At 46.6% G+C, this 27,360-nt stretch overlaps 1 long non-coding RNA gene and 3 gene segments (V, D, J or C); all 4 read left to right on the top strand.

Moving 5' to 3' along the window:
* The window catches only part of LOC109496970, a 927,213-nt gene that overhangs the window by 186,078 nt on the left and 713,775 nt on the right, over positions 1–27,360 (top strand).
* Positions 7,926–13,318, top strand: LOC111557376. Its single transcript, XR_002737429.2, has 3 exons — positions 7,926–8,405; positions 8,497–8,604; positions 13,118–13,318. It is a non-coding gene; the product is annotated as an uncharacterized LOC111557376 (long non-coding RNA).
* Positions 15,609–16,251, top strand: LOC123381272. The segment is given in 2 exon segments: positions 15,609–15,771; positions 15,893–16,251. Coding segments are annotated over 2 exon segments (390 nt in total).
* LOC123381269 lies at positions 19,251–20,867 on the top strand. The segment is given in 2 exon segments: positions 19,251–19,447; positions 19,539–20,867. Coding segments are annotated over 2 exon segments (480 nt in total).

Here is a 27,360-nt window from a genome sequence, read left to right as displayed (position 1 = left end):
GCATCCAAGAGGGTGTGAAATTTTTCTGCTCAGGAGACTAGAGAGCAGGATGCAGCCATTTTAGCCTGTAGCAGACCCACACTTACCCACCCCAGTGAGCGAAGCAGCACCACCAAATGGAGAATGGAGCCATTACACAGAGCCCTATCCATCTGCAACCTCTGGGCACATCCCCCAGAACAAGGCAAACCCCTTCCATGGGCTGAATCTGGGGACCATATTGTGCTACAAAGTTTCAGTTCTAGGAGAAACTGGATCTAGCTTCTTTCAATTTCATTTTGTTTGCTTGTTCGTTTGTTCTTTTGTTTGCTCCAGTTTTTGTTGTTGTTTTTATTTCTTTTCTTTCTTGGATAAAAAAAGAGCAAAACTTTTTACTCTGTTTTATTTCTTCATTTTGTATAATTTTATTTTTTAAAAAATATTGTAAATTTGTAAACTGTTTTTCTTTTCTCTTTTTTCTCTTTTCCATCAAAGATGTCTCCTCAAGCAGACCAAGACACATCTAGCATCTAGCTTCCTTTCTTTGCTTATTTTTAAAAATTTGTTTAATTTCAATTTTTAATTTTAATTTATTATTATTTTTTCCCCAAAGTGACAAGATGGAGAAATTCACCGCAAAAGAATGTAAAAGGAGAAATGATGTGCAGGGATATAATCAACACAGATATAAGTAAGATGTCTAAATTAGAATTTAAAACCATGATTATAAGAATACTAGCTGAGACTGAAAAAAACATAGTAGACCCCTGAGAATCCCTTTATGCAGAGACAAAAGAACTAAAATCTAGTCAAGCCCAAGTTGTAAATGCTATAACTGATTTGCAATCTTGAATGGATGCCATGACAGTGAGGATGGATGAAACAGAGCACAATCAGTGTTATGGAAGATAAAATTCTGGAAAATAATAATGCCGAAAAAAAGAGAAAAACAAAGGCAAAAGATCACAATACAGGATTTAGAGAACTCAGGGACTTACTAAGAGGAATACGTTCATATCATGGGCGTCCCAGAAGATGAAGAGAGACAAAAAGGGGGAGAACATATATGTGAGCAAATTATAGCTGAAAAGTTCCCTAATCTAGGGAAGGTACAGACATCAAAATCCAAAAGGACAGAGAGCACAAATTAGATTCCACAATAATGACCATTACCAAGGCATATCATAGCTAAATTCACAAAATACACAGAAAAACTAAGAGTCATGAAAGCAGCATGGGGGAAAAGGTCCTTAACCTCTAAGGGAAGACAGATCAAGGTCGCAGCAGATCTGTCCACAGAAATTTGGAAGGCCAGAAAGGAGTGTCAGGATATACTCAATGGGCTGAATGGGAAAAATATGTAGCCAACAATCTTTCCTCCAGGAAGGCTGTCATTCAGAATGTAAGGAGAGATAAAGAGTTAACAGGGAAACAGAAGCTAAAGGAATTTGTGACCACTAAACAAATCCTGCAAGAAATTTTAAGGGGGAGACTCAGAATGGAGAAGACTCCAGGGTGCCCAGCCTCTTCGCTGGATCCAAAGATGCCTCGGCCAAGGCAGGGCTTCTGCTCCTCTCTGGGTCGCAGCCTGGGGACGAGGCTATTACTGTGCTACAGCTCATGGCAGTGGCAGCGGCTTTCATTGCTCACAGCATCTCAGATAGCGAGCAAGCGAGAGAAAATACCTGTGCACAAAGATCATGATTCCCAGCATCTTTTCAGTATGAAACTTACCTGGAGACACATGCAGATGGGATTCTTCTGCAGAAAGATCTTTCCTTGAACAGGGAAAATAGAAATGCTCATGTTTGAATGTAATGTGAGAACAAATTGGGCATCCCGGGAAGACACTGACAGTTGACATAACAGAGGCCAACCGCACGTCCCCACGGGGTCTGGAGAAGATGCGCAGGAATAAATACTCTGTCTGCACCTGAACGTGCCGCCCAGCAAACATTCATCCCCACATCGGTGTCACCATGTCACCCTTAAAGGGCTTTGTGTTACTACTGATGTACCCACAGGTGACATATGGACAATAACCCTAGTCATAGTCAAAGTGCCCTCTGTCTGAACCAGCTACATGTGAATCTGGACCAGATCCTGCAGACTCTCCCTGCCAACACCCCCCAAACCCTCCCTCCTCTTTTCCCATCTCTTCCCGTGTCCCTCAGACCTTCAGTCTCTCCCTCTGGCTCTTCAGGTCTGACCTCCATCTCCACGTTAGGATTTCAGAGGAAACTAGAAGTGATCTTGCTGTAGTTTCCTATCTCCAGGGTCCATCCCTCGGGAGGAAAATGGACAGAACATACAGCTGCATGTAGACCCCTCACATTCCCTTCCAGTTCTCGGACAACTGGGGAGTCCCCTGTCCCTCTGTCAACCCCTTTGGATCAGACCCCCAAGCAGCTTCACCTCCATCCCTGCCCCATTACACAGGAGTGTCTGTGTTTGGAAGAAGCAAACCTCTCCCAGCCGGTGCTGACCCACATCTGCACCCTGAGAAGTGACACCATATATAGGCACTGGCAGAAGGCAAAGAGCCATCCCTGGTTTCTGCTGAGATCCAAATCAGAGTCAGATGCACTCCAGGGATCTTGGGTCTCCTATCATTTTCCGGATCCAAAGATGCTTTGACCAGTTCAGGTTTTCTGATATCTCTGGACTCCAGCATGAGGACAAGCTGACTATTACTGTCTCATATGCCAGGATAGTGCTAATGCTTATGTAGTGCGTCAGTCCCATTGGGAAGTGAGACAAAATCTCCCTTCACTCTCTGGGTCTGGTGACGTTACCCTTCAGGTGGCTCAGGGGGTGACTTCTGTGCTCAGATCTTCAACAGACCCTCCGTTGTCCCAGAGACAGATGATGTGACACTGTCATATCCTTTCCTTCAGTTATATTTTTAGACTGATGACCCATTCTCACCGTGTTCATCTTTTCAAAGGCAAACTTTGTTGCTGAGAGATAAAAAAAATATTCAGTGGAGATGTCCGAGAACAAAAGGTGTTGATTCCCAATCAGCTCTAGGGCTCAGTCGCAGATGGTTTGGGAATGATTGCTTCAATTCTGGCCCTCAGGTTACAAAAACAGAATGAGGAGATAAATGGTAGTCTGCAGAGAGGCAATAAACCATCAATATATAAAAATAAAAGCAGTTCCATTTATAGTGATATAATTATGCAATTCTTAAGGATGTATTTTGGAAAAATTGAAAGCCTTGTATATGGAAAACTACAAAGCATCATAAAGGAAATTAGAGAAAACTGGAATGAATGAATAGATATTCCTTGCTTGTGGATCAATATGCTGAATTGGGTTAAGGTAAGAATTCTTTCTTTTTTTTTAAGTTTGTTTTTGAGAGAGAGAGAGAGAGAGAGAGAGAATGAAAGAGGGGAAGAGAGAGAGAAACCCAAGCAGATTCTGCACTATCAGCACAGAACCCTCGGATGGGCTCGATGCCATGAACTGTGAGACCGCAACGTGTGCAGAAATCATGAATAGTACGCTGTGCCACCCTGGTGCCCCAGAAATCATTTTTTCTAAGATTGTCATTCAGTAGCTGGTGTCAATAGCACCCTAGCACAAAATAGACAAAAAATGGAATATGTCACACAAATAAGCAGAAAACTATTTCAAAGAAAATATTAAAAAACCAGTATTCAGTTATATACATGTATCACAAGAAATACACACAACGATGAAATGGGGTGTATTGTGGGTATGCAAGGACAGTTTTATATTGAATAATCAGTCAATGTAATCTCTAATATTAACAGGCTAAATAAGAAAAACCCCGGGCACCAATTTGGCTCAGTGAAGCATAGGACTCTTGATTTCAGCTCAGGTCATGATCTCAGGGTTCCTGAGGTCAAGTGCTCCATGGGGCTCCACGCTGACAACATGAAACCTGCTTGAGATCCTTTCTCTCCTCTTCTCTCTCCCCCTCCCTAGCTCAAGCTATCATTCTCTCTCTAAATAAATAAATGAATACACTGAATTTTAAAAATTATTAAAAAAAAACCCTGGTCTTATCAATCAATACAGAAAAAGCACTTCACACAATGCAAAACCTATTCATGACAAAGAATGAGAATGAATGAATGAATGAATAAATGAGAAAAACAACATTTCTCAAAGAATGAAAATAGAGGAGCACATCCTCAGCTTGATAAAGAAAATGATGAAACACCACAGCTAACACACACTGAGGTGAAGTTCTGAAAGCTTTTCCCCCAGGGTGGCAACCAAGGTCATCATGTCCAGTCTCAACACTGCTGTTAGCCATAGGACTGGATGTGCCTGACCAAACCATAAGGCAAGTCAAACAATGAGAGGCATACAGACTAAGGAGAACAAGAGGCAATTGTCCCTATTTTCAGGCCAGAGGATGATATAGGGGAAAAATACAAAGGGAGCTATGAATATGTATGTAAATATATGAATTGAAAGGGTAATAAGCAATTTCGGGAAGGTGGCAGAACACAAGATCAATGTAGAAAGATCATTTAGTTGCGTCTATACGAACAATAAACTTGTGAAAAACAAGGTAAAAATAACACTTCAAACCACTCCATGATGAAGTATTTGGGTGAATATTTAACAAAACATGTACGGGACATCGATGCTGAAATCTCGACAATGCTGGGAAATGTGATCAAAATGGATCCAAAACCGTGGAGGGATATGTTGTGTTTAAGGATTAGAAGAGTCAATATAGTAGAGATGACAATTCTTCCCAATTTGTAGAGAAGTGTAATTCAATTCCTATCACAAGACAGAGTGGTGTGGATGGAAGGTAGACACAGTGGCCAATGGAACAGAACAGAAAACTCAGAACCAAACTCACAAAAGCATGGATAAGAAATACTTATGGATACTTATGGATAAGAAAACCTTATTGACAAGTTTGCAGAAGCCTTTCAGAGGAGGAAGGATGGCCTTTGAACAAATGTCCACAGAACCACTGGATGTCCATCGAGAGAAATGAAGCTCACCAAAAACTCTCACTCCATAAAAAAAATTCACTAAAAGGATTATTGACATAATTGTAAAGTATACAGTTGTAAACATAAAAATGGAAAAAATCTTCAGGCTCTAGGGTTTGTATAAACATGTTTAGATAAGACCCCATTAGCACAAGCCATAAAAAACCTGATACATTGGACTTCATCAAAAATAAATTCATTGTTTTCCCTTTCCTTGCCAAATCAGTTAGCCAATAAATGAGCTAAAAAATCGCAGATTAAAACAAAACCCAATTTATTGGACACTGGTTGGCAACCATCGCTACAATGCATAGCAGCTGCAAAACATTCCCAAGGTTTACAGATGCTACATCACACACCAGTGCAGGGATGTGATGTCTGCAGTATCTTCTGCCAGATGTCAACAACTTACCACTAACGGGAGGTAATGTTTGCATCTCACAGAGACCAGGACTCCTTCTGAGAGTGCAAAATACTGCAGTCATCACAGGCGGTACTATGGGATCACGATGGCCATGATTCAGCTCAAGGATGTGTGAACAAAAGGAGCTGAGGAAACCAGCTGGGCTCTCAGGGCTGTTGGACACAGTGAAGTATGTGCCTGTCAGCCAAGAGGGGGCGCTGTGGGAGTACCCTGTGGTATCTTCACAACTGTGCAGAGCCTGGGTCTGGGGACTGGGCTCTGCGCTCCCTGATGGGAAGTCGGCACGTGTGTCCCTTCTGGTGTGGCAAGGTCCCCAGAGCAAGGACCTGTGCGTTGTGCATGCAGGTGCTTCCTCCCAGGGTTCTCCCCAGTGGTGAAGCCAACCTCCATCATCCCCAGGGTGTGTCCTTCAGCTGGGCTGAAGCACCAGGGCTCAGGGAGGGGCTGGGCAGTCACTAGATGGGCTTCATTTGCATGGACAACTCCTCCTGCGGCAAGGGTGGAGGAGAAAAGGAGGCCCGGGGCAGCCCAGCCCAGTGTGGGTACTAGGGTCTATGTCACCATGGCTTGGACTCTTCTAGTCCTCATGCTTGTGTCTCAATGGACAGGTAGGGGCTTACCTCAGGGACACAGGGGGATCTCAAAGCGCGCTTGCCATGCTCAGCATCCTGGGACATTTTCCTTGCATTTCTGGTTCCATCAGTGACGAGTGTCTGTGTTTGCAGGTTCCCTGTCCCAGCCTGTGCTGACCCAGCCGTCCTCCCTGTCTGCATCTCCGGGAACAACAGCCAGACTCACCTGCACCCTGAGCAGCGGGTTCAGTGTTGGAGGCTACTACATAAATTGGTTCCAGCAGAAGCCAGGGAGCCCTCCCCGGTATCTCCTGTACTACTACTCAGATTCAAATAAGCACCAGGGCCCTGGGGTCCCCAGCCGCTTCTCCGGGTCCAAAGATGCCTCGGCCAATGCAGGGCTTCTGCTCATCTCTGGGCCGCAGCCTGAGGACGAGGCTGACTATTACTGTGCTATAGCACATGGCAGTGGGAGCAGCTACCGTTACTCACAGTGACTCAGATAACGAGGAAGTGAGACCAAAACCCCTGGGTCCACAGACCTTGTGTCCAAGCCTCTTTTACTGAGAAGCTTCTGTGGAGGCTCCTGTAGGGGAGAGTCCTCTATGGTGAGACCTGTCCTTGAGGAGGTTGAAATGACACACAAGAAATTTAATAGTGAACAGATGGGAATCAACAGAGACCTAGAAAGTCAAAAGACACGCAGGCAAAATGAGATCTATTATTTTTCTGAATTACATGGACGAGGTAGGGGGTCTAGTATTCAATGCAAAGAAATGCACATCACAGAGAGAAGAAGAAGACTAGAGTAGATGTTGGGAAAACAATGTGTGCAGGGCCCCTGGGAAATGATGGGACACAGAGGACTATGACCAAACAGGCCTTGCTGGCTGCCCCTCCCCCCACCATGGTCTCCCCCACCATGTCCATATCCTAGTGCAGTTGTCTGTGGTGCCAGCTGGCTTCCCAGAGCAGGTGCTCACACTGAATTTTTTATTCAGTTGAAGAGACATGAAGAGCTTCTCCTGTGTGTGTGGACCTTGACTGCTTTTTAACTCAAAATAATCTTCATCCCAGGGAGCCTGGGTGGCTCAGTCATTAAGTGTCTATTTCTGTTCGGGTCATGGTCTCCCGGTTCGTGGGATCGAGCCCTGCATGGGGCTTTGTGCTGACAGCTCGGAGCCTGGAAGCTGCTTCAGGTTCTGTGTCTCCCTCTCTCTCTGCCCCTCCCCCACCGATGCTCTGGTGCTCTCTGTCTCAAAAGTAAATAAACACACGAACGTTTTTTAAAAATAATAAATAAAAAACTTCATGCCGAGTTGCTCATCGAGGGGACGCCTGCCCTTGTGTCCTGCAGTTCCAGTAAGAATTTGCTATGGCCGAGGTCAAAGGTTGCTGTCTGTGTGCTTTTCTTGGATTTTGACGGTTCCCTGTCTCACCCGTGGGTCTTTCATCCATGTTGAGTTCATTTTTGATTATGGTGTAAGAAAGTGGTGCAGTCGTTCTTCTGCACGTTGCTGTCCAATTTACTCCACACCATTTGTTGAAGACACTGTCTTCTTCCCATTGGATATTCATTCCTGCTTGGTCCAGCATGAGCTAGTGTATAGTGTCCTGGACTTGACACTTTCCAGGTTCCTCTGTCTCCCCAGGAGTCATTGTCAACCTGTGCTCACCCAGCCTTCATCAGCGTCACAATCGACGAAATAGAATCCCCATGAGCAGGAAACCCAGTGACAGCGAGTGACAAACGAGAGCTTCTACACAACCTGGAAAGGAGTGCTCCCCAACTCCTCAGGGCTGTGTGAACATGTGTGGAAAAGAAGTTCCGGAAACCAGGGAGGAATCCCATAAGAGGAACGGCCAGCCTCCCGGACGGAAGGGAACACCTGTCCTTGGAGACCTGTCACTGTTCTGAGCTTGATCATGATCTCAAAGGAGTGTGTCCCAGAGATGCCAGCTCAGTCTTGACCCATGAACGAGCAAGGGAGCAGTGGGGAGGCTGGAGCTGTCTCTTTGATGGGCTCTGGTCACCATGTCACACAATGGCGTGTCTGTGACTGGACACTAGGGGTCACTCAGGGCCTGGTTCTGTGGGGTCAGGGTTATTGACTCTTGGGATGTGCCACCTGGCACTGCCTTTGCCTTCTGCTCAGGGCTCCCATCTGGGACCTCCCCACCCCCTGGCCCCACACAGCCCCTGCCCTGCCCACCCCTGACCTCCTCAGGATGAGGGACCAACCGGGGCCTGTGAAGGGTCAGAGAGCTGGGCATCTCATGCATGGATGGGCCCTCCCTCTCTCAGAGGATGAAGAGGGGAAGGAGGGGTTAGGGAAGGTCTGCTCAGCTGTGGGGTCACAGAGGGCAGGAGCAGTCATGAGGAACGGGCCTCCACCATGGCCTGGGTCTCTCTCTTCCTCATCGTACTTGCTCACTGCACAGGTGACTGAATGCAGAGACAGGGGAAGGGGCCCTGCTTCCTCCTCTTGTCTCTAGACCCCAGCCTCATCCTCTCTGTCTCTTCTTCTTCCAGGGTCCTTGGCCCAGTCTGTGCTGACTCAGCAGCCATCTTCAGTGTCTGGGTCCCTGGGCCAGACACTCACCGTTTCCTGCACTGGAAGCCCAGCCAACATCGGGGCCGGTTAGTGTGTGTTTTGGTACCTACAGCTCCCAAGCATGACCCCTAAAACCATCATCTATGGGAACACTCGTGTTTTGGGGGTCCCAGACCAGTTCTCTGGCTCTGGGTCTGGCAATTCTGGCTCCTTGACCATCACTGGGCTCCAGGCGGACGACGAGGCTGATTATTACGACTAAGCGTGGGACAAGAATCTCACTGCTTACACAGTGCTCAGTGCTTTGGGGAAGTGCGACAAAAATCTGCTGTTTCCCCAGCAACGGGGCTCTTCTCACAGCCTCCTCTCTTTGGCCAAGTCAGCTGCTTCCTTCGTTTGCTGTAAACTGTAGTGTGAGAACAATTTCAAGGAACTTTGGTTAGCAAATGATCCATATTCTATTAACTTCAGGCCCCCAAGCCTGTCCTCGGCAGGAACACATTGTAGGAGATTGTCCTACCGAGGAGAAATTCCTGGGCATCAGGGGCCAGCTGTCCTGGGGACAGATCTGTGACGGGTCAGGACAGAGCCAGGAACAAAGAGTCCAGGTGTGTCTGAGTGTTGATACAGTGCTGCCCAGATAATGTGCATCCATAGCACTTCCTGAACACCTAGTGTGTGCCACAATGACTCTAGGGATGTGGGATCCATGTGGACATGACAGGAAGGGTCCCCATGTTCAGGGAGTTGACGGTGTCTAGGACAAGAGAGAGGACACAGAACCTAAACGTGTTGTAAAGGAAGGTTGTGTCCCAGGATCTTGAGGAGGGGTGAGGTTTTTGGGGTTGGAGCTGGAGCACTGTAGAGTTTGACAGTGAACCCCAGATCTGATGTCCCGTAATGACATCCCAGTTGTGCACAGATAAGGAAGGAGCAGGAGGGGAGCAGGAAGGTGTGACTTGGCAGGGGCTGTGGACTGAGCCATAGTCAGGTTTGGGGCTCCGGATGAGAGGTGGAGGGATGGGGAAGGTCAAGGGCCTCATGACAGGAAGGAATCAGGGACTGAGGATGGGGAAGGGAAGGAGAGGAAGAACATGAAGACTGCCTCTTTGTGAGCTGCTGTGAAGGTACATCAACTTTCTCTGAAGTTACAGAAAGTTGTTCAGATTTACTTTGCACGACTCCGGGCAAAGGGCAGTGTTAGTCCAGTTCAGCTGCTGGGAGAAAATTCACAATGTTAGGCTTGAGGGGCGCCTGGTGGCTCAGTCAGTTAAGTGCCTGAATTTGACCCCTGTCATGATCTCAGGGTTTGTGGGTTCAAGCCCCGCGTCGGGCTCTGTGCTGACAGCTCAGAGCCTGGAGCCCTGCTTTGGGTCCTGTGTCTCCCTCTCTCTCTGCCCCTCCCCTCCTCAAGCTTTGTCTCTCTCTGTCTCTCAAAAATAAACAAATGTTGAAAAAAATTAAGATAAAACAATATTACATTTGAGACTTGTAGTCAGACAGTGTAGGAAGCTATAGAAATCAGTTTCTAGTCCAGGTTATAATGAACAGGATTTGAATCAAGTATTTACTCATGTGTTTATTGAAAAAAATTTTTTTCTCTACAACACCCCCTGTATCTCCAACTTACAGCCAAATGGACATTCATTTGTTTGCAAAATAAGTGTAGTTTGAAAAAGAACTTGCTGTGATGATGATTTACCTAACTACAGCAAAATAGCTGTTGAAAACCTGCTTTGCTGGAACTTTTATAAGAAAGCTCTACGGTGAACAGTTAGCAGCCCCTGCAGGCCAAAAGTCCAGCCAAACTGGTGCCAAAAACCCGCCATCAGACTTAGCCTGCAACGCCTACAGAAGTGGGCAATTTCTCTGTGCTCAGGGTCCCAGTATATCCCAAGTTTCCTGCACCTTCCAGAAAATGTCCTGCTTGACGCACTGGAAGAGTTGCTGGGAACTCTGTAAGCAGGTGGCAGGCTGATACTTCCAAGAAGCTGCATTGGAACCATAAAGTCAAGGTTAGGTCGGTAAAGCTGTCTGGTGATATTGAGTATCTGCATCTATTTATCTCTTTCAAATACGACATTCTTGTCAACCTCTTGGTAATACGACCAATGTTTCCAATTGTAGTCTGTTACAAGAAAAATGGAATCTTATCAAACTTGTGCTAATAAATGTATCGCCATAAAAATATGAGAGAGTCACTGACAGTTTCTGAGGTCTGGAGGGATCAGGTAGGGAAAAAAATTAAATGGCTTCATTGGTTGACAAAGTAGATTTCATCATGTCATTATGTGTAAGTGAGCTTAAAAGAAGTGTCTTGAACCTGAAGGAAAAAAACCTGTTTTTAAAAGGCAGCAATGTTTTAAAGAAAACGTCACGAAAATTGTATGTATCCTTCTCTGTACATTCAGTGTCATGGTATTAAGTTTTGTGCCATTTGAATCAAGTTTTCCTATTTGTTCTTGGAATTTATACCTCTGTGTTACTATCCTAACGGTATCAAAACCCAAAGTTTGTCAGGAGTCCTCTCCATGGATATTCTTGAGGATGAAACACATTGCAGGAACATGGGAGTAACATGGTCACTGTACATGAGAAGCTGTAAAAGTGGTCATGGCCAAAGACGTGAGTAGAGTTCATTACGATGCAATTGACAAGAAAATGTGTTTATTCCTCTGACACCCAACACAAACACATTTTAAAGGCAAGTGAAGTTACCTAGTTATAAGCAACATGTAGGACTTCTGCAATGTTATAAATAATTTGTTTTCAATGAATGACATTTCTGATGAACATAGGAAATATTTTGGCAAAACAGAGTGCTTGTATTCTAGGCAGATAAGGTTAAAAGTGAATAAGCCTTTTGTTTACCGTTTTTAATAAGAGTAGACCAATAGTTCAAGAAAATTTTCACCTTTTAACCCAGAGAAAACACAATTTTAACTTTTCATCCATGTATTTTGATAAGAAACACCACTTCTTTACTGAATATTTTAAAAATTTGAACCAGTACTGACCACACTTAAAATTCCTTTCCAGGTTTCTTTTCCAAAATCCTACTACAGCTTTCTCTTATACATTTAGATCTTGATCTAAGGATTCTTTGAATAACCAGACTCATGTTAGGACAAAATTATTTTTCTTTTCCTTCAACACAAAATGTATTCCCATTCTTCATACCTTTCCCCCCCAAAAAACACATGTCTTACTTTCCTGGAGCACATAGTTGTTTTCCTTATTATTTTTAGTCGTCTAAATTATATTTATTAGAATTCCTAACTCTAGAAACCTTAGTATTCTGGTGAAAATTAAATAGGAAGTAAATGTGAACTATTTGCTATGGTAGTATTCTTTAGAATAGCAACTTTATGACTACATTTCACAATTTCCAGAAACATAATAAAATATTTGAGTGAAGAAGAACCCGTGTTTACTAATGGACCCGTATTTATCTTTATAGTTTTTCTGTACTAAGACAAAAGTAGATAAACAGATGTTTAACATGAATGTTTTATTATTTTACCTTATCTAACTTGTAAAACAAATAAAGAACTACAATTGTTAGGAAGCCATACTCTCCGTAGCAATTGGTAGATTACATGCAATCCCTATCAAATGTCCAAATGTCTATTTTGCACTGTAAGAAAAGATGACCTTAAAATTTCTGTGGATTTGCAGGGACTCAGAACATCCAAAAAATCCTGAAGAAGAACACATTTTCAGGGCTGACAATTCTAGATTTCAAAACTCACTGGGACACCTGGTCGGCTCAGTTGTTTGGGCGTCCGACTTCCGTTCAGGTCATGTTCTCACAACTGGTGAGTGCAAGCCCTGCATTGGGCTCTGTGCTGAAAGCTCGGAGCCTGGAGCCTGCTTCGGATTCTGTGTGTCCCTGTCTCTCCGCTCCTCCCCTGCTCACACTCTGTGTCCATCTCTCTCTCTCTCTCAAAAATATATAAACATTAAAAAAATTTTTTTTTAGATTTCAAAACTCACTTACAAAGCTATAGTCAAGATGAATGTGGTACCGGCCTAAGGATAGACAGAGGGATAAATTAAACTTATCTCAGAGGCCAGAAAGAAATCATTCATCTATGGTGAATTGATTTTCAAAGGGGTTCTCAAAGAATGTAGTGTGAAAAGAAGTTCTCTCCTACCAATGGTGCTGGACCAACTAGATATCCACACACAAAAGAATGAAGTTAGACCCTTACCACATACTATAAACAAAAATGGATGTAAAATGGATCAAAGATCTAAATTTTAGAGCTAAAACTATAAAGATCTTAGAGGAAAACAAGAAGGAAATCCCCATGATTTTTGGGTTTCGCAAGAGATTCTTCACATAGGATATCATAAGAAACAGCAAAAAAGGGGGGGGGAGATCATCAATTGAGCCTCTCAAAAGTTACTATATTTGAACACCCAAATATACTATCAAGAAAGAAAATGCAACCCTAAGTATAACCCCATCTCCCAGAGGCCACTGAAGGAGATAAGAAACGTCTGGGACAGCCTAGCTCCAGCCATGGGTTCTCAGTAGGACTGGGACCACCATGGTGTAACCTCTTCTCCTTGTGTTCTCTTCTTACCACACAGGTAAGGACGGTCCTCGGTGATCCAAAGCAGCCTCTGAGTCTATGTCCACACGTTTGGATCAGCTTCCAAGCAGCTTTGCCTCCATCCCTGCCCCATCACCCATGAGTGTGGGTGTTTGCAAGTTCTTTCTGCCAGCCCGTGCTGGCTCAGACACCCTCCTTGTCCGCATCTCTGAAGAATCTAATAGACTCATTTTCACCCTGGGAAGTGACATTATTGTTGTTTTAAGAAATATGCATAATGGTGCCAGTAGAAGCCATGGAACCCTCTGTGGTATCTCCTGCGATTCAAGGCAGGGTCAAATACCACACCAGAGATCCCAGTGCCCTGTCGCTTTCTGGATCCAAAGATGTTTTGACCAATGCATCTGTTCTGACATCTCTGGAATCTTGTGTGCAAGGAAGTGACTCTTAGTGTCATATATGCCAAGATAGTACCAATGCTTACACAGTGCTTTAGATCCATAGGGAAGTGAGAGAAAATCTCCCTCCACTCTCTAGACCTGGTGGCATCCCCTGTCAAGAGGTTCCGGGAGTGACTTTTGTTGTCAGATCTTCCAAAAGATTATGTGTTGTCCGGGAATAAGATGATCTGAGAGTGCCATATCCCTTCCTTCAGTTATATCTTCAGAGTGAACCTTACTCACCCTTTGTTCATATTTTCGAAGGCAAACTAGCTTGTTCAGAGTTACAAATGACTCAGTGGAGGAGAGCCTGGCTGTCTCAGTGGTTAGAGCATGCAACTCTTGACCTTGGGTTTGTGAGTTCAAGCCCCACTTTAGGTACAGAGGTTCCTTAAAAACAAACTGTTGAGGGTCACCTGGGTGGCTCAGTTGGTTGAGCATCCAACTCTTTGATTTCAGCTCAGGTCATGATCCCAGGGTGTTGGGATCGAGTCCTGTGTCAGACTCCACACTCACTTTCTCCCTTTTTCCTGTGATAAAGCTCTGCTGAGCTCCTGAATGCCCTGGTGCTGGGCTGTGCCTTCCCAATGAGCAGATCTGAACAGATCCCTTAACAAGGAATATAGACAAAATGACTATTACACATGGAAAGTGATTTCCAACTTCATATGTCATTGTGGTATTCCAAATTGAACAAGGACGTACCAGAGGCCTCCCATGACCATGGCTACAGTTCAATACAGTGCCAGCACCAATACTATCGAGGATGTGGGGCAGCAGTAACTCTCATTCACTGCTGGTGGGAGTGCGAAAAGCCCCATCACTTGGGAAGATTCCTTGGCAGTGTCTTCCACGGCAAACAAAGCCATAATGATATAATGCAAAAAGAACAGTCCTACGGATTACTCTAAATGAGGTTCTTGTGTGCAACGAGAATATGCACCTAAATGTCTCTTGCTGTATTATTTATGATTGCCAAGGCTCGAAAGTGACCAACACATCCTTTAAAATGGGTAAACAATAGCTAATATGTCCACAGATGCAATAGGATGCAGGAGAAAGAAATGAGTTATCAGGCCACAAAACACATGGATGAAACTTCCATGCATATGTGTTAGTGTCAGAATCCACCATGAAGAGTCTGCAACAGTGAGTAGGGGGGATGAGAGGCAGAGACCCAGGCCCCAGCTCCAGGCCTTGGGTCACTGTGCATCCTGTGACCACCAGAGGGCGCTGATGCCCCCCCCCCCCCCCCCCCCCGCCTTTCCTTAGATGGAAGATCCCCTCAGTGTCTAGCAGGTGCTCCTAATGATTTGCACAGATGGGATTGCAAGTCTCCCAGAGCACGGAGGTGAGGTCACAAGATGGCCTTGCAGTGGTCCCTGCTGGATGTCCAGCCCTGCTCTGTCCCCACACCTGCAGCACCCTCATCAGGGTTTGCCTTGTCTTGTCTCCCCTGCTATGGAGGGACCCGGCATGCCCACGCTACGTGTCTCTCCTGTGTGAGTGTGTGTCCCCTAGGTGAGCTCCTGTCCTCATCTGGCACCCAGAGCCAGCATGCATCGTCTGAGCTGTTCCATTGGGACAGATGGTTTCTATTCCCTCTTCCATGTGTCTTGTCCTCAGCTCCATAGTGGTTCACAGGTTTTCCTGGGTCAAGACTGCATGTTTCCTTCTCACGGACCCCCCATGCATGGACGATACCTGATTGTACAGCAGGACCTTTCTCTATCCCTGGAGGGTCACTCTCAGGTCGTGAAAACACAGGCACCAGGGAAACCCTCAGTGGGAAAGGAGAGGTTCACCCAGACACCAGCAGGGGGCACGGTGACAAGGTCTGAGGCTTTCTGCAGGATGGGGACTCCCTGCTGAGTAGCCCTCCATGACAGAAAGCCCCAGGGCTGGGCCCCCTGGTTCCAGTGGGGACAGGGCAGGTGTGTCCTCTCTGTTCCTGGAGGAGTCCCTGAACCTAGGCCTGTGTGTGGTCCCAACAGCTGCTTCTTCCAGGCCCACCCAGGGGAAAACTAGTGCATCACATAGCCTTCCTGTCAAGGGGCTGCAGATCTCTAAGTGCACAGGAGGGAGAAACAGTGTTGGGTCCCATTTGCATAAGCAGCCCCTCCTTGTGAGCTCTGCGGACCAGGATAAGACAGGCCCAGGGCAGCTCAGCCCCAGCTCTGTGGTCTAGGAAGGGGCTGTGTCACCATGGCCTGGACCCATGCTCTCCTCGTGCTCCTCTGCCACTGCACAGGTAGGGACAGGACCCTGTGCCCCAGGGTAGGCCTGAAGCCAGAGTCAAATCCCTCGGGCTCACCTCCTTAATCCCATGTGCACTGTTCCTTCTCTTCCCTCTGCTGTGTCTGTGTTTGCAGGTTCTCTGTCCCAGCCTGTCGTGACTCAGCCAGCCTCCCTCTCTGCATCTCTGGGAGCCACAGCCAGACTCACCTGCACCCTCAGCAGGGACGTGAGCGTTGGTAGTAAAAGCATATACTGGTACCAACAGAAGCCAGGGAGCCCTCCTCGGTATTTCCTGTACTACTACTCAGACTCCAGCAATGAGCTGGGACCCGGGGTCCCCAGTCGAGTGTCTGGGTCCAAAGATGCCTCGGCCAATGCAGGGCTTCTGCTCATCTCTGGGCTGCAGCCTGAGGACGAGGCTGACTATTACTGTGCTATAGCACATGGCAGTGGAAGCAGCTACCGTTACTCACAGTGACTCAGATAACGAGGAAGTGAGACCAAAACCCCTGGGTCCACAGACCTTGTCTCCGAGCCTCTTTTATTGAGAAGCTTCTGTGGAGGCTCCTGTAGGGGAGAGTCCTCTATGGTGAGACCTGTCCTTGAGGAGGTTGAAATGACACACAAGAAATTTAATAGTGAACAGATGGGAATCAACAGAGACCTAGAAAGTCAAAAGACACGCAGGCAAAATGAGATCTATTTTTCTGAATTACATGGACGAGGTAGGGGGTCTAGTATTCAATGCAAAGAAATGCACATCACAGAGAGAAGAAGAAGACTAGAGTAGATGTTGGGAAAACAATGTGTGCAGGGCCCCTGGGAAATGATGGGACACAGAGGACTGTGACCAAACAGGCCTTGCTGGCCGCCCCTCCCCCCACCATGGTCTCCCCCACCATGTCCATATCCTAGTGCAGTTGTCTGTGGTGCCAGCTGGCTTCCCAGAGCAGGTGCTCACACTGAATTTTTATTCAGTTGAAGAGACATGAAGAGCTTCTCCTGTGTGTGTGGACCTTGACTGCTTTTTAACTCAAAATAATCTTCATCCCAGGGAGCCTGGGTGGCTCAGTCATTAAGTGTCTATTTCTGTTCGGGTCATGGTCTCCCGGTTCGTGGGATCGAGCCCTGCATGGGGCTTTGTGCTGACAGCTCGGAGCCTGGAAGCTGCTTCAGGTTCTGTGTCTCCCTCTCTCTCTGCCCCTCCCCCACCGATGCTCTGGTGCTCTCTGTCTCAAAAGTAAATAAACACACGAAAGTTTTTTAAAAATAATAAATAAAAAAACTTCATGCCCAGTGGCTCATCGAGGGGAGGCCTGCCCTTGTGTCCTTCAGTTCCAGTAAGAATTTGCTATGGCCGAGGTCAAAGGTTGCTGTCTGCGCGCTTCTCTTGAATTTTGACGGTTCCCTGTCTCACCCGTGGGTCTTTCATCTATTTGAGTTCATTTTTGATTATGGTGTAAGAAAGTGGTGCAGTCGTTCTTCTGCACGTTGCTGTCCAGTTTACTCCACACCATTTGTTGAAGACACTGTCTTCTTCCCATTGGATATTCTTTCCTGCTTGGTCCAGCATGAGCTAGTGTATAGTGTCCTGGACTTGACACTTTCCAGGTTCCTCTGTCTCCCCAGGAGTCATTGTCAACCTGTGCTCACCCTGCCTTCATCAGTGTCACAATCGACGAAACAGAATCCCCATGAGCAGGAAACCCAGTGACAGCGAGGGTCACTGGAGTCCCATCAGCAGGGCAGGACTTGCTTTGAACACCTGCTCTCCGGGATGAGGCTGACGCTCAGGGATCCCTGGGTGAGTCTCTGTCCCCATGGGCGGCTGAGCCCCCAACCATGTCTGGGCTCCAGGTAGCGCCTGAAGCTGATCAGTGCATTGATTCTGGGACAGCAGCCTCAGTGCTGCTCCCTTGGAGCTCAAGGCCCACGGGGACACGAGGCACCCTCTGCATCCTCTCCGGGCTGGACTGTCACCCCCAGACACTCCAGTGACACCTCCAGCCAGGATAGGCTTCTGCTGAAACGTCTGTCTCAACTCAGGGCTACAGGGCCTGTGACCTCAGAGACACAGTGCCCCTTATCTCCACCTCAGCTGGAGTCAATATGGGATCTCTGAAAGAATTTTCTGGGTCAAATTGGCCTCAGCTAGTGGAAAATCATTCCTCTAATCAGCGGCGGCTGACTGAGCAATTTTTCTATCCTGAACACGGTGAACACAAGACACAGTGACTATTGCTTTACCCATCGGTAGAGGAGTCTGACCTCTCATTGTTCCATGCAGCAAACTCTGTGTTTGTTCATTCCACCAGAGAGATCAGTGTGAGGTTCACTGGAACAGGCTCCTCCTGGTGTTTCCCAGGGCACCATGTTGGGCTTTCCTACTTTACCTGTTAGAGCAGACCTAATATGCAGAATCTTTATTAAAATAATAAGAATAGTAATAACAATAATGAATCAAGTGATTTAAGGAAGGTATTGGCCCCTCTTCAACCAAGAACTAAATGTCACGTATTTTCCATTATGTTTTCACGCATTTGGCAACCATTATATTAAATCATATTCTGTCTGCAAGAAACATGGGTCCGGGGAAACACACTCGCAATTGAATCTGTACCTTCCCATTGAAACTGTCACTGAGTTTAAATCATTCTTTCGGAGCTGAGTTTTTGGAAAAAATGACACACATTCATTTTAAGGTAACCGTTGTCTAATAGGTGATTTAAACATAAAGTCTGCCAACAGGTCCCTGTCAGAACACCTGCAGCTGTCACTCCTTCCCTCCTAGAACTCCCTGCAGGTTTGCCCTTTGTGCTCTGAGGTCAATGCCACACACAGCCTCGCTTGGCAGAGGTCTTGCAGAGTTGGGTCTATTGCTTGCAGAACAGATAATAGGAGGGAATCCGTGCCCACAGTGTGCGGAGGACTGTTTCTAAGCTGGTGGAAATGGTGACAGATGACCGAGGCTTTCAGGGCTTAACCCTTCTAGGAACAAACGAGACCTTCTACACAACCTGGAAAGGAGTGCTCCCCAACTCCTCAGGGCTGTGTGAACATGTGTGGAAAGGAAGTTCCGGAAACCAGGGAGGAATCCCATAAGAGGAACGGCCAGCCTCCTGGACGGAAGGGAACACCTGTCCATGGAGACCTGTCACTGTTCTGAGCTTGATCATGATCTCAAAGGAGTGTGTCCCAGAGATGCCAGCTCAGTCTTGACCCATGAACGAGCAAGGGAGCAGTGGGGAGGCTGGAGCTGTCTCTCTGATGGGCTCTGGTCACCATGTCACACAATGGCGTGTCTGTGACTGGACACTAGGGGTCACTCAGGGCTTGGTTCTGTGGGGTCAGGGTTATTGAGACTTGAATCTGCCACCTGGCACTGCCTTTGCCTTCTGCTCAGGGCTCCCATCTGGGACCTCCCCACCCCCTGGCCCCACACAGCCCCTGCCCTTCCCACCCCTGACCTCCTCAGGATGAGGGACCAACCGGGGCCTGTGAAGGGTCAGAGAGCTGGGGGTCTCATGCATGGATGGGTCCTCCCTCTCTCAGAGGATGAAGAGGGGAAGGAGGGGTTAGGGAAGGTCTGCTCAGCTGTGGGGTCACAGAGGGCAGGAGCAGTCATGAGGAACGGGCCTCCACCATGGCCTGGGTCTCTCTCTTCCTCATCGTACTTGCTCACTGCACAGGTGACTGGATGCAGAGACAGGGGAAGGGGCCCTGCTTCCTCCTCTTGTCTCTGGACCCCAGCCTCATCCTCTCTGTCTCTTCTTCTTCCAGGGTCCTTGGCCCAGTCTGTGCTGACTCAGCAGCCATCTTCAGTGTCTGGGTCCCTGGGCCAGACACTCACCATTTCCTGCACTGGAAGCCCAGCCAACATTGGGGCCAGTTATTGTGTGTTTTGGTACCCACAGCTCCCAGGAATGACCCCTAAAGCCATTCTCCACGAGAACACTTGGCCTTTGGGGGTCCCAGACCAGTTCTCTGGCTCCAAGTCTGGCAACACAGGCTCCTTGACCATCACTGGGCTCCAGGAGGACGACGAGGCTGATGATGACAGCTCAGCATGGGACAAGAAACTCATTGCTTATGCAGTGCCCAGTCCTTTGGGGATGTGCGACAAAAATCTGCTGTTTCCCCAGCAACGGGGCTCTTCTCACAGCCTCCTCCCTTTGGCCAAGTCAGCTGCTTCCTTCGTTTGCTGTAAACTGTAGTGTGAGAACAATTTCAAGGAACTTTGGTTAGCAAATGATCCATATTCTATTAACTTCAGGCCCCCAAGCCTGTCCTCGGCAGGAACACGTTGTAGGAGATTCTCCTACCGAGGAGAAATTCCTGGGCATCAGGGGCCAGCTATCCTGGGGACAGATCTGTGACGGGTCAGGACAGAGCCAGGAACAAAGAGTCCAGGTGTGTCTGAGTGTTGATACAGTGCTGCCCAGATAATGTGCATCCATAGCACTTCCTGAACACCTAGTGTGTGCCACAATGACTCTAGAGATGTGGGATCCATGTGGACGTGACAGGAAGGGTCCCCATGTTCAGGGAGTTGACGGTGTCTAGGACAAGAGAGAGGACACAGAACCTAAATGTGTTGTAAAGGAAGGTTGTGTCCCAGGATCTTGAGGAGGGGTGAGGTTTTTGGGGTTGGAGCTGGAGCACTGTAGAGTTTGACATTGAACCCCAGATCTGATGTCCCGTAATGACATCCCAGTTGTGCACAGATAAGGAAGGAGCAGGAGGGGAGCAGGAAGGTGTGACTTGGCAGGGGCTGTGGACTGAGCCATAGTCAGGTTTGGGGCTCCGGATGAGAGGTGGAGGGATGGGGAAGGTCAAGGGCCTCATGACAGGAAGGAATCAGGGGCTGAGGCTGGGGAAGGGAAGGAGAGGAAGAACACGAAGGCTGCCTCTGTGTGAGCTGCTGTGAAGGTACATCAACTTTCTCTGAAGTTACAGCAAGTTGTTCAGATTTACTTTGCACGACTCCTGGCAAAGGGCAGTGTTAGTCCAGCTCAGCTGCTGGGAGAAAATTCACAATGTTAGGCTTGAGGGGCGCCTGGTGGCTCAGTCAGTTAAGTGCCTGAATTTGGCCCCTGTCATGATCTCAGGGTTTGTGGGTTCAAGCCCCGCGTCGGGCTCTGTGCTGACAGCTCAGAGCCTGGAGCCCTGCTTTGGGTCCTGTGTCTCCCTCTCTCTCTGCCTCTCCCCTCCTCAAGCTTTGTCTCTCTCTGTCTCTCAAAAATAAACAAATGTTGAAAAAAATTAAGAGAAAACAATATTACATTTGAGACTTGTAGTCAGACAGTGTAGGAAGCTATAGAATCAGTTTCTAGTCCAGGTTATAATGAACAGGATTTGAATCAAGTATTTACTCATGTCTTTATTGAAAAAAAATTTTTTCTCTACAACACTCCCTGTATCTCCAACTTACAGCCAAATGGACATTCATTTGTTTGCAAAATAAGTGTAGTTTGAAAAAGAACTTGCTGTGATGATGATTTACCTAACTACAGCAAAATAGCTGTTGAAAACCTGCTTTGCTGGAACTTTTATAAGAAAGCTCTACGGTGAACAGTTAGCAGCCCCTGCAGGCCAAAAGTCCAGCCAAACTGGTGCCAAAAACCTGCCATCAGACTTAGCCTGCAACGCCTACAGAAGTGGGCAATTTCTCTGTGCTCAGGGTCCCAGTATATCCCAAGTTTCCTGCACCTTCCAGAAAATGTCCTGCTTGACGCACGGGAAGAGTTGCTGGGAACTCTGTAAGCAGGTGGCAGGCTGATACTTCCAAGAAGCTGCATTGGAACCATAAAGTCAAGGTTAGGTCCGTAAAGCTGTCTGGTGATATTGAGTATCTGCATCTATTTATCTCTTTCAAATACGACATTCTTGTCAACCTCTTGGTAATATGACCAATGTTTCCAATTGTAGTCTGCTACGAGAAAAATGGAATCTTATCAAACTTGTGCTAATAAATGTATCGCCATAAAAATATGAGGGAGTCACTGACAGTTTCTGAGGTCTGGAGGGATCAGGTAGGGAAAAAAATTAAATGGCTTCATTGGTTGACAAAGTAGATTTCATCATGTCATTATGTGTAAGTGAGCTTAAAAGAAGTGTCTTGAACCTGAAGGAAAAAAACCTGTTTTTAAAAGGCAGCAATGTTTTAAAGAAAACGTCACGAAAATTGTATGTATCCTTCTCTGTACATTCAGTGTCATGGTATTAAGTTTTGTGCCATTTGAATCAAGTTTTCCTATTTGTTCTTGGAATTTATACCTCTGTGTTACTATCCTAACGGTATCAAAACCCGAAGTTTGTCAGGAGTCCTCTCCATGGATATCCTTGAGGATGAAACACATTGCAGGAACATGGGAGTAACATGGTCACTGTACATGAGAAGCTGTAAAAGTGGTCATGGCCAAAGACGTGAGTAGAGTTCATTACGATGCAATTGACAAGAAAATGTGTTTATTCCTCTGACACCCAACACAAACACATTTTAAAGGCAAGTGAAGTTACCTAGTTATAAGCAACATGTAGGACTTCTGCAATGTTATAAATAATTTGTTTTCAATGAATGACATTTCTGATGAACATAGGAAATATTTTGGCAAAACAGAGTGCTTGTATTCTAGGCAGATAAGGTTAAAAGTGAATAAGCCTTTTGTTTACCGTTTTTAATAAGAGTAGACCAATAGTTCAAGAAAATTTTCACCTTTTAACCCAGAGAAAACACAATTTTAACTTTTCATCCATGTATTTTGATATGAAACACCACTTCTTTACTGAATATTTTAAAAATTTGAACCAGTACTGACCACACTTAAAATTCCTTTCCAGGTTTCTTTTCCAAAATCCTACTACAGCTTTCTCTTATACATTTAGATCTTGATCTAAGGATTCTTTGAATAACCAGACTCATGTTAGGACAAAATTATTTTTCTTTTCCTTCAACACAAAATGTATTCCCATTCTTCATACCTTTCCCCCCCAAAAAACACATGTCTTACTTTCCTGGAGCACATAGTTGTTTTCCTTATTATTTTTAGTCGTCTAAATTATATTTATTAGAATTCCTAACTCTAGAAACCTTAGTATTCTGGTGAAAATTAAATAGGAAGTAAATGTGAACTATTTGCTATGGTAGTATTCTTTAGAATAGCAACTTTATGACTACATTTCACAATTTCCAGAAATATAATAAAATATTTGAGTGAAGAAGAACCCGTGTTTACTAATGGACCCGTATTTATCTTTATAGTTTTTCTGTACTAAGACAAAAGTAGATAAACAGATGTTTAACATGAATGTTTTATTATTTTACCTTATCTAACTTGTAAAACAAATAAAGAACTACAATTGTTAGGAAGCCATACTCTCCGTAGCAATTGGTAGATTACATGCAATCCCTATCAAATGTCCAAATGTCTATTTTGCACTGTAAGAAAAGATGACCTTAAAATTTCTGTGGATTTGCAGGGACTCAGAACATCCAAAATATCCTGAAGAAGAACACATTTTCAGGGCTGACAATTCTAGATTTCAAAACTCACTGGGGCACCTGGTCGGCTCAGTTGTTTGGGCGTCCGACTTCTGTTCAGGTCATGTTCTCACAACTGGTGAGTGCAAGCCCCGCATTGGGCTCTGTGCTGAAAGCTCGGAGCCTAGAGCCTGCTTCGGATTCTGTGTGTCCCTGTCTCTCCGCTCCTCCCCTGCTCACACTCTGTGTCCATCTCTCTCTCTCTCAAAAATATATAAACATTAAAAAAATTGTTTTTTTTTAGATTTCAAAACTCACTTACGAAGCTATAGTGAAGATGAATGTGGTACCGGCCTAAGGATAGACAGAGGGATAAATTAAACTTATCTCAGAGGCCAGAAAGAAATCATTCATCTATGGTGAATTGATTTTCAAAGGGGTTCTCAAAGAATGTAGTGTGAAAAAAAGGTCTCTCCTACCAATGGTGCTGGGCCAACTAGATATCCACAGACAAAAGAATGAAGTTAGACCCTTACCACATACTATAAACAAAAATGGATGTAAAATGGATCAAAGATCTAAATTTTAGAGCTAAAACTATATAGATCTTAGTGGAAAACAAGAAGGAAATCCCCATGATTTTTGGGTTTCGCAAGAGATTCTTCATATAGGATATCATAAGCAAAAATCAACAGCAAAAAAGGGGGGGGCAGATCATCAATTGAGCCTCTCAAAAGTTACTATATTTGAACACCCAAATATACTATCAAGAAAGAAAATGCAACCCTAAGTATAACCCCATCTCCCAGAGACCACTGAAGGAGATAAGAAACGTCTGGGACAGCCTAGCTCCAGCCATGGGTTCTCAGTAGGACTGGGACCACCATGGTGTAACCTCTTCTCCTTGTGTTCTCTTCTTACCACACAGGTAAGGATGGTCCTCGGTGATCCAAAGCAGCCTCTGATCCTATGTCCACACGTTTGGATCAGCTTCCAAGCAGCTTCGCCTCCATCCCTGCCCCATCACCCATGAGTGTGCGTGTTTGCAAGTTCTTTCTGCCAGCCCGTGCTGGCTCAGACACCCTCCTTGTCCGCATCTCTGAAGAATCTAATAGACTCATTTTCACCCTGGGTAGTGACATCATTGTTGTTTTAAGAAATATGCATAATGGTGCCAGTAGAAGCCATGGAACCCTCTGTGGTATCTCCTGCGATTCAAGGCAGGGTCAAATACCACACCAGAGATCCCAGTGCCCTGTCGTTTTCTGGATCCAAAGATGTTTTGACCAATGCATCTGTTCTGACATCTCTGGAATCTCGTGTGCAAGGAAGTGACTCTTAGTGTCATATATGCCAAGATAGTACCAATGCTTACACAGTGCTTTAGATCCATAGGGAAGTGAGAGAAAATCTCCCTCCACTCTCTAGACCTGGTGGCATCCCCTGTCAAGAGGTTCCGGGAGTGACTTTTGTTGTCAGATCTTCCAAAAGATTATGTGTTGTCCGGGAATAAGATGATCTGAGAGTGCCATATCCCTTCCTTCAGTTATATCTTCAGAGTGATCCTTAATCACCCTGTGTTCATATTTTCGAAGGCAAACTAGCTTGTTCAGAGTTACAAATGCCTCAGTGAAGGAGAGCCTGGCTGTCTCAGTGGTTAGAGCATGCAACTCTTGACCTTGGGTTCATGAGTTCAAGCCCCACTTTAGGTACAGAGGTTACTTAAAAACAAACTGTTGAGGGTCACCTGGGTGGCTCAGTTGGTTGAGCGTCCAACTCTTTGATTTCAGCTCAGGTCATGATCCCAGGGTGTTGGTATCGAGTTCTGTGTCAGACTCCACACTCACTTTCTCCCTTTTTCCTGACATAGAGCTCTGCTGAGCTCCTGAATGCCCTGGTGCTGGGCAGGGCCTTCCCAATGAGCAGATTTGAACAGATCCCTTAACAAGGAAGATAGACAAAATGACTATTACACATGCAAAGTGATTTCCAACTTCATATGTCATTGTGGTATTACAGATTGAACAAGGACGTACCAGAGGCCTCCCATGACCATGGCTACAGTTCAATACAGTGCCAGCACCAATACTATCGAGGATGTGGGGCAGCAGTAACTCTCATTCACTGCTGGTGGGAGTGCGAAAAGCCCCATCACTTGGGAAGATTCCTTGGCAGTGTCTTCCACGGCAAACAAAGCCTTAAGGATATAATGCAAAAAGAACAGTCCTACGGATTCCTGTAAATGAGGTTCTTGTGTGCAAACGAGAATATGCACCTAAATGTTTCTTGCTGTCTTATTTATGATTGCCAAGGCTCGAAAGTGACCAACACATCCTTTAAAATGGGTAAACAATAGCTAATATGTCCACAGATGCAATAGGATGCAGGAGAAAGAAATGAGTTATCAGGCCACAAAACACATGGATGAAACGTCCATGTATATGTGTTAGTGTCAGAATCCATCATGAAGAGTCTGCAACAGTGAGTAGGGGGGATGAGAGGCAGAGACCCAGGCCCCAGCTCCAGGCCTTGGGTCACTGTGCATCCCGTGACCACCAGAGGGCGCTGATGCCCCCCCTCCCTGCTGTTCCTTAGCTGGAAGATCCATTCAGTGTCTAGCAGGTGCTCCTAATGATTTGCACAGATGGGATTGCAAGTCTCCCAGAGCACGGAGGTGAGGTCACAAGATGGCCTTGCAGTGGTTCCTGCTGGATGCCCAGCCCTGCTCTGTCCCCACACCTGCAGCACCCTCATCAGGGTTTGCCTTGTCTTGTCTCCCCTGCTCTGGAGGGACCCGGCATGCCCACGTTACGTGTCCTCCTGTGTGAGTGTGTGTCCCCTAGGTGAGCTCCTGTCCACATCCGGCACCCAGAGCCAGCATGCATTGTCTGAGCTGTTCCATTGGGACAGATGGTTTCTATTCCCTCTTCCATGTGTCTTGTCCTCAGCTCCATAGTGGTTCACAGGTTTTCCTGGGTCATGACTGCATGTTTCCTTCTCACGGACCCCCCATGCATGGACGATACCTGATGGTACAGCAGGACCTTTCTCTTTCCCTGGAGGGTCACTCTCAGGTCGTGAAAACACAGGCACCAGGGAAACCCTCAGTGGGAAAGGAGAGGTTCACCCAGACACCAGCAGGGGGCACGGTGACAAGGTCTGAGGCTTTCTGCAGGATGGGGACTCCCTGCTGAGTAGGCCTCCATGACAGAAAGCCCCAGGGCTGGGCCCCCTGGTTCCAGTGGGGACAGGGCAGGTGTGTCCTCTTGTTCCTGGAGGAGTCCCTGAACCTAGGCCTGTGTGTGGTCCCAACAGCTGCTTCTTCCAGGCCCACCCAGGGGAAAACTAGTGCATCACATAGCCTTCCTGTCAAGGGGCTGCAGATCTCTAAGTGCACAGGAGGGAGAAACAGTGTTGGGTCCCATTTGCATAAGCAGCCCCTCCTTGTGAGCTCTGCGGACCAGGATAAGACAGGCCCAGGGCAGCTCAGCCCCAGCTCTGTGGTCTAGGAAGGGGCTGTGTCACCATGGCCTGGACCCATGCTCTCCTCGTGCTCCTCTGCCACTGCACAGGTAGGGACAGGACCCTGTGCCCCAGGGTAGGCCTGAAGCCAGAGTCAAATCCCTCGGGCTCACCTCCTTAATCCCATGTGCACTGTTCCTTCTCTTCCCTCTGCTGTGTCTGTGTTTGCAGGTTCTCTGTCCCAGCCTGTCGTGACTCAGCCAGCCTCCCTCTCTGCATCTCTGGGAGCCACAGCCAGACTCACCTGCACCCTCAGCAGGGACGTGAGCGTTGGTAGTAAAAGCATATACTGGTACCAACAGAAGCCAGGGAGCCCTCCTCGGTATTTCCTGTACTACTACTCAGACTCCAGCAATGAGCTGGGACCCGGGGTCCCCAGTCGAGTGTCTGGGTCCAAAGATGCCTCGGCCAATGCAGGGCTTCTGCTCATCTCTGGGCTGCAGCCTGAGGACGAGGCTGACTATTACTGTGCTATAGCACATGGCAGTGGAAGCAGCTACCGTTACTCACAGTGACTCAGATAACGAGGAAGTGAGACCAAAACCCCTGGGTCCGCAGACCTTGTCTCCGAACCTCTTTTATTGAGAAGCTTCTGTGGAG

Source organism: Felis catus, chromosome D3, assembly GCF_018350175.1.
Source record: "Felis catus isolate Fca126 chromosome D3, F.catus_Fca126_mat1.0, whole genome shotgun sequence".
NCBI lineage: Eukaryota > Metazoa > Chordata > Mammalia > Carnivora > Felidae > Felis > Felis catus.
Note: the sequence above shows the minus strand (reverse complement) of the source record. Positions and strands in the feature narration are given on the sequence as shown.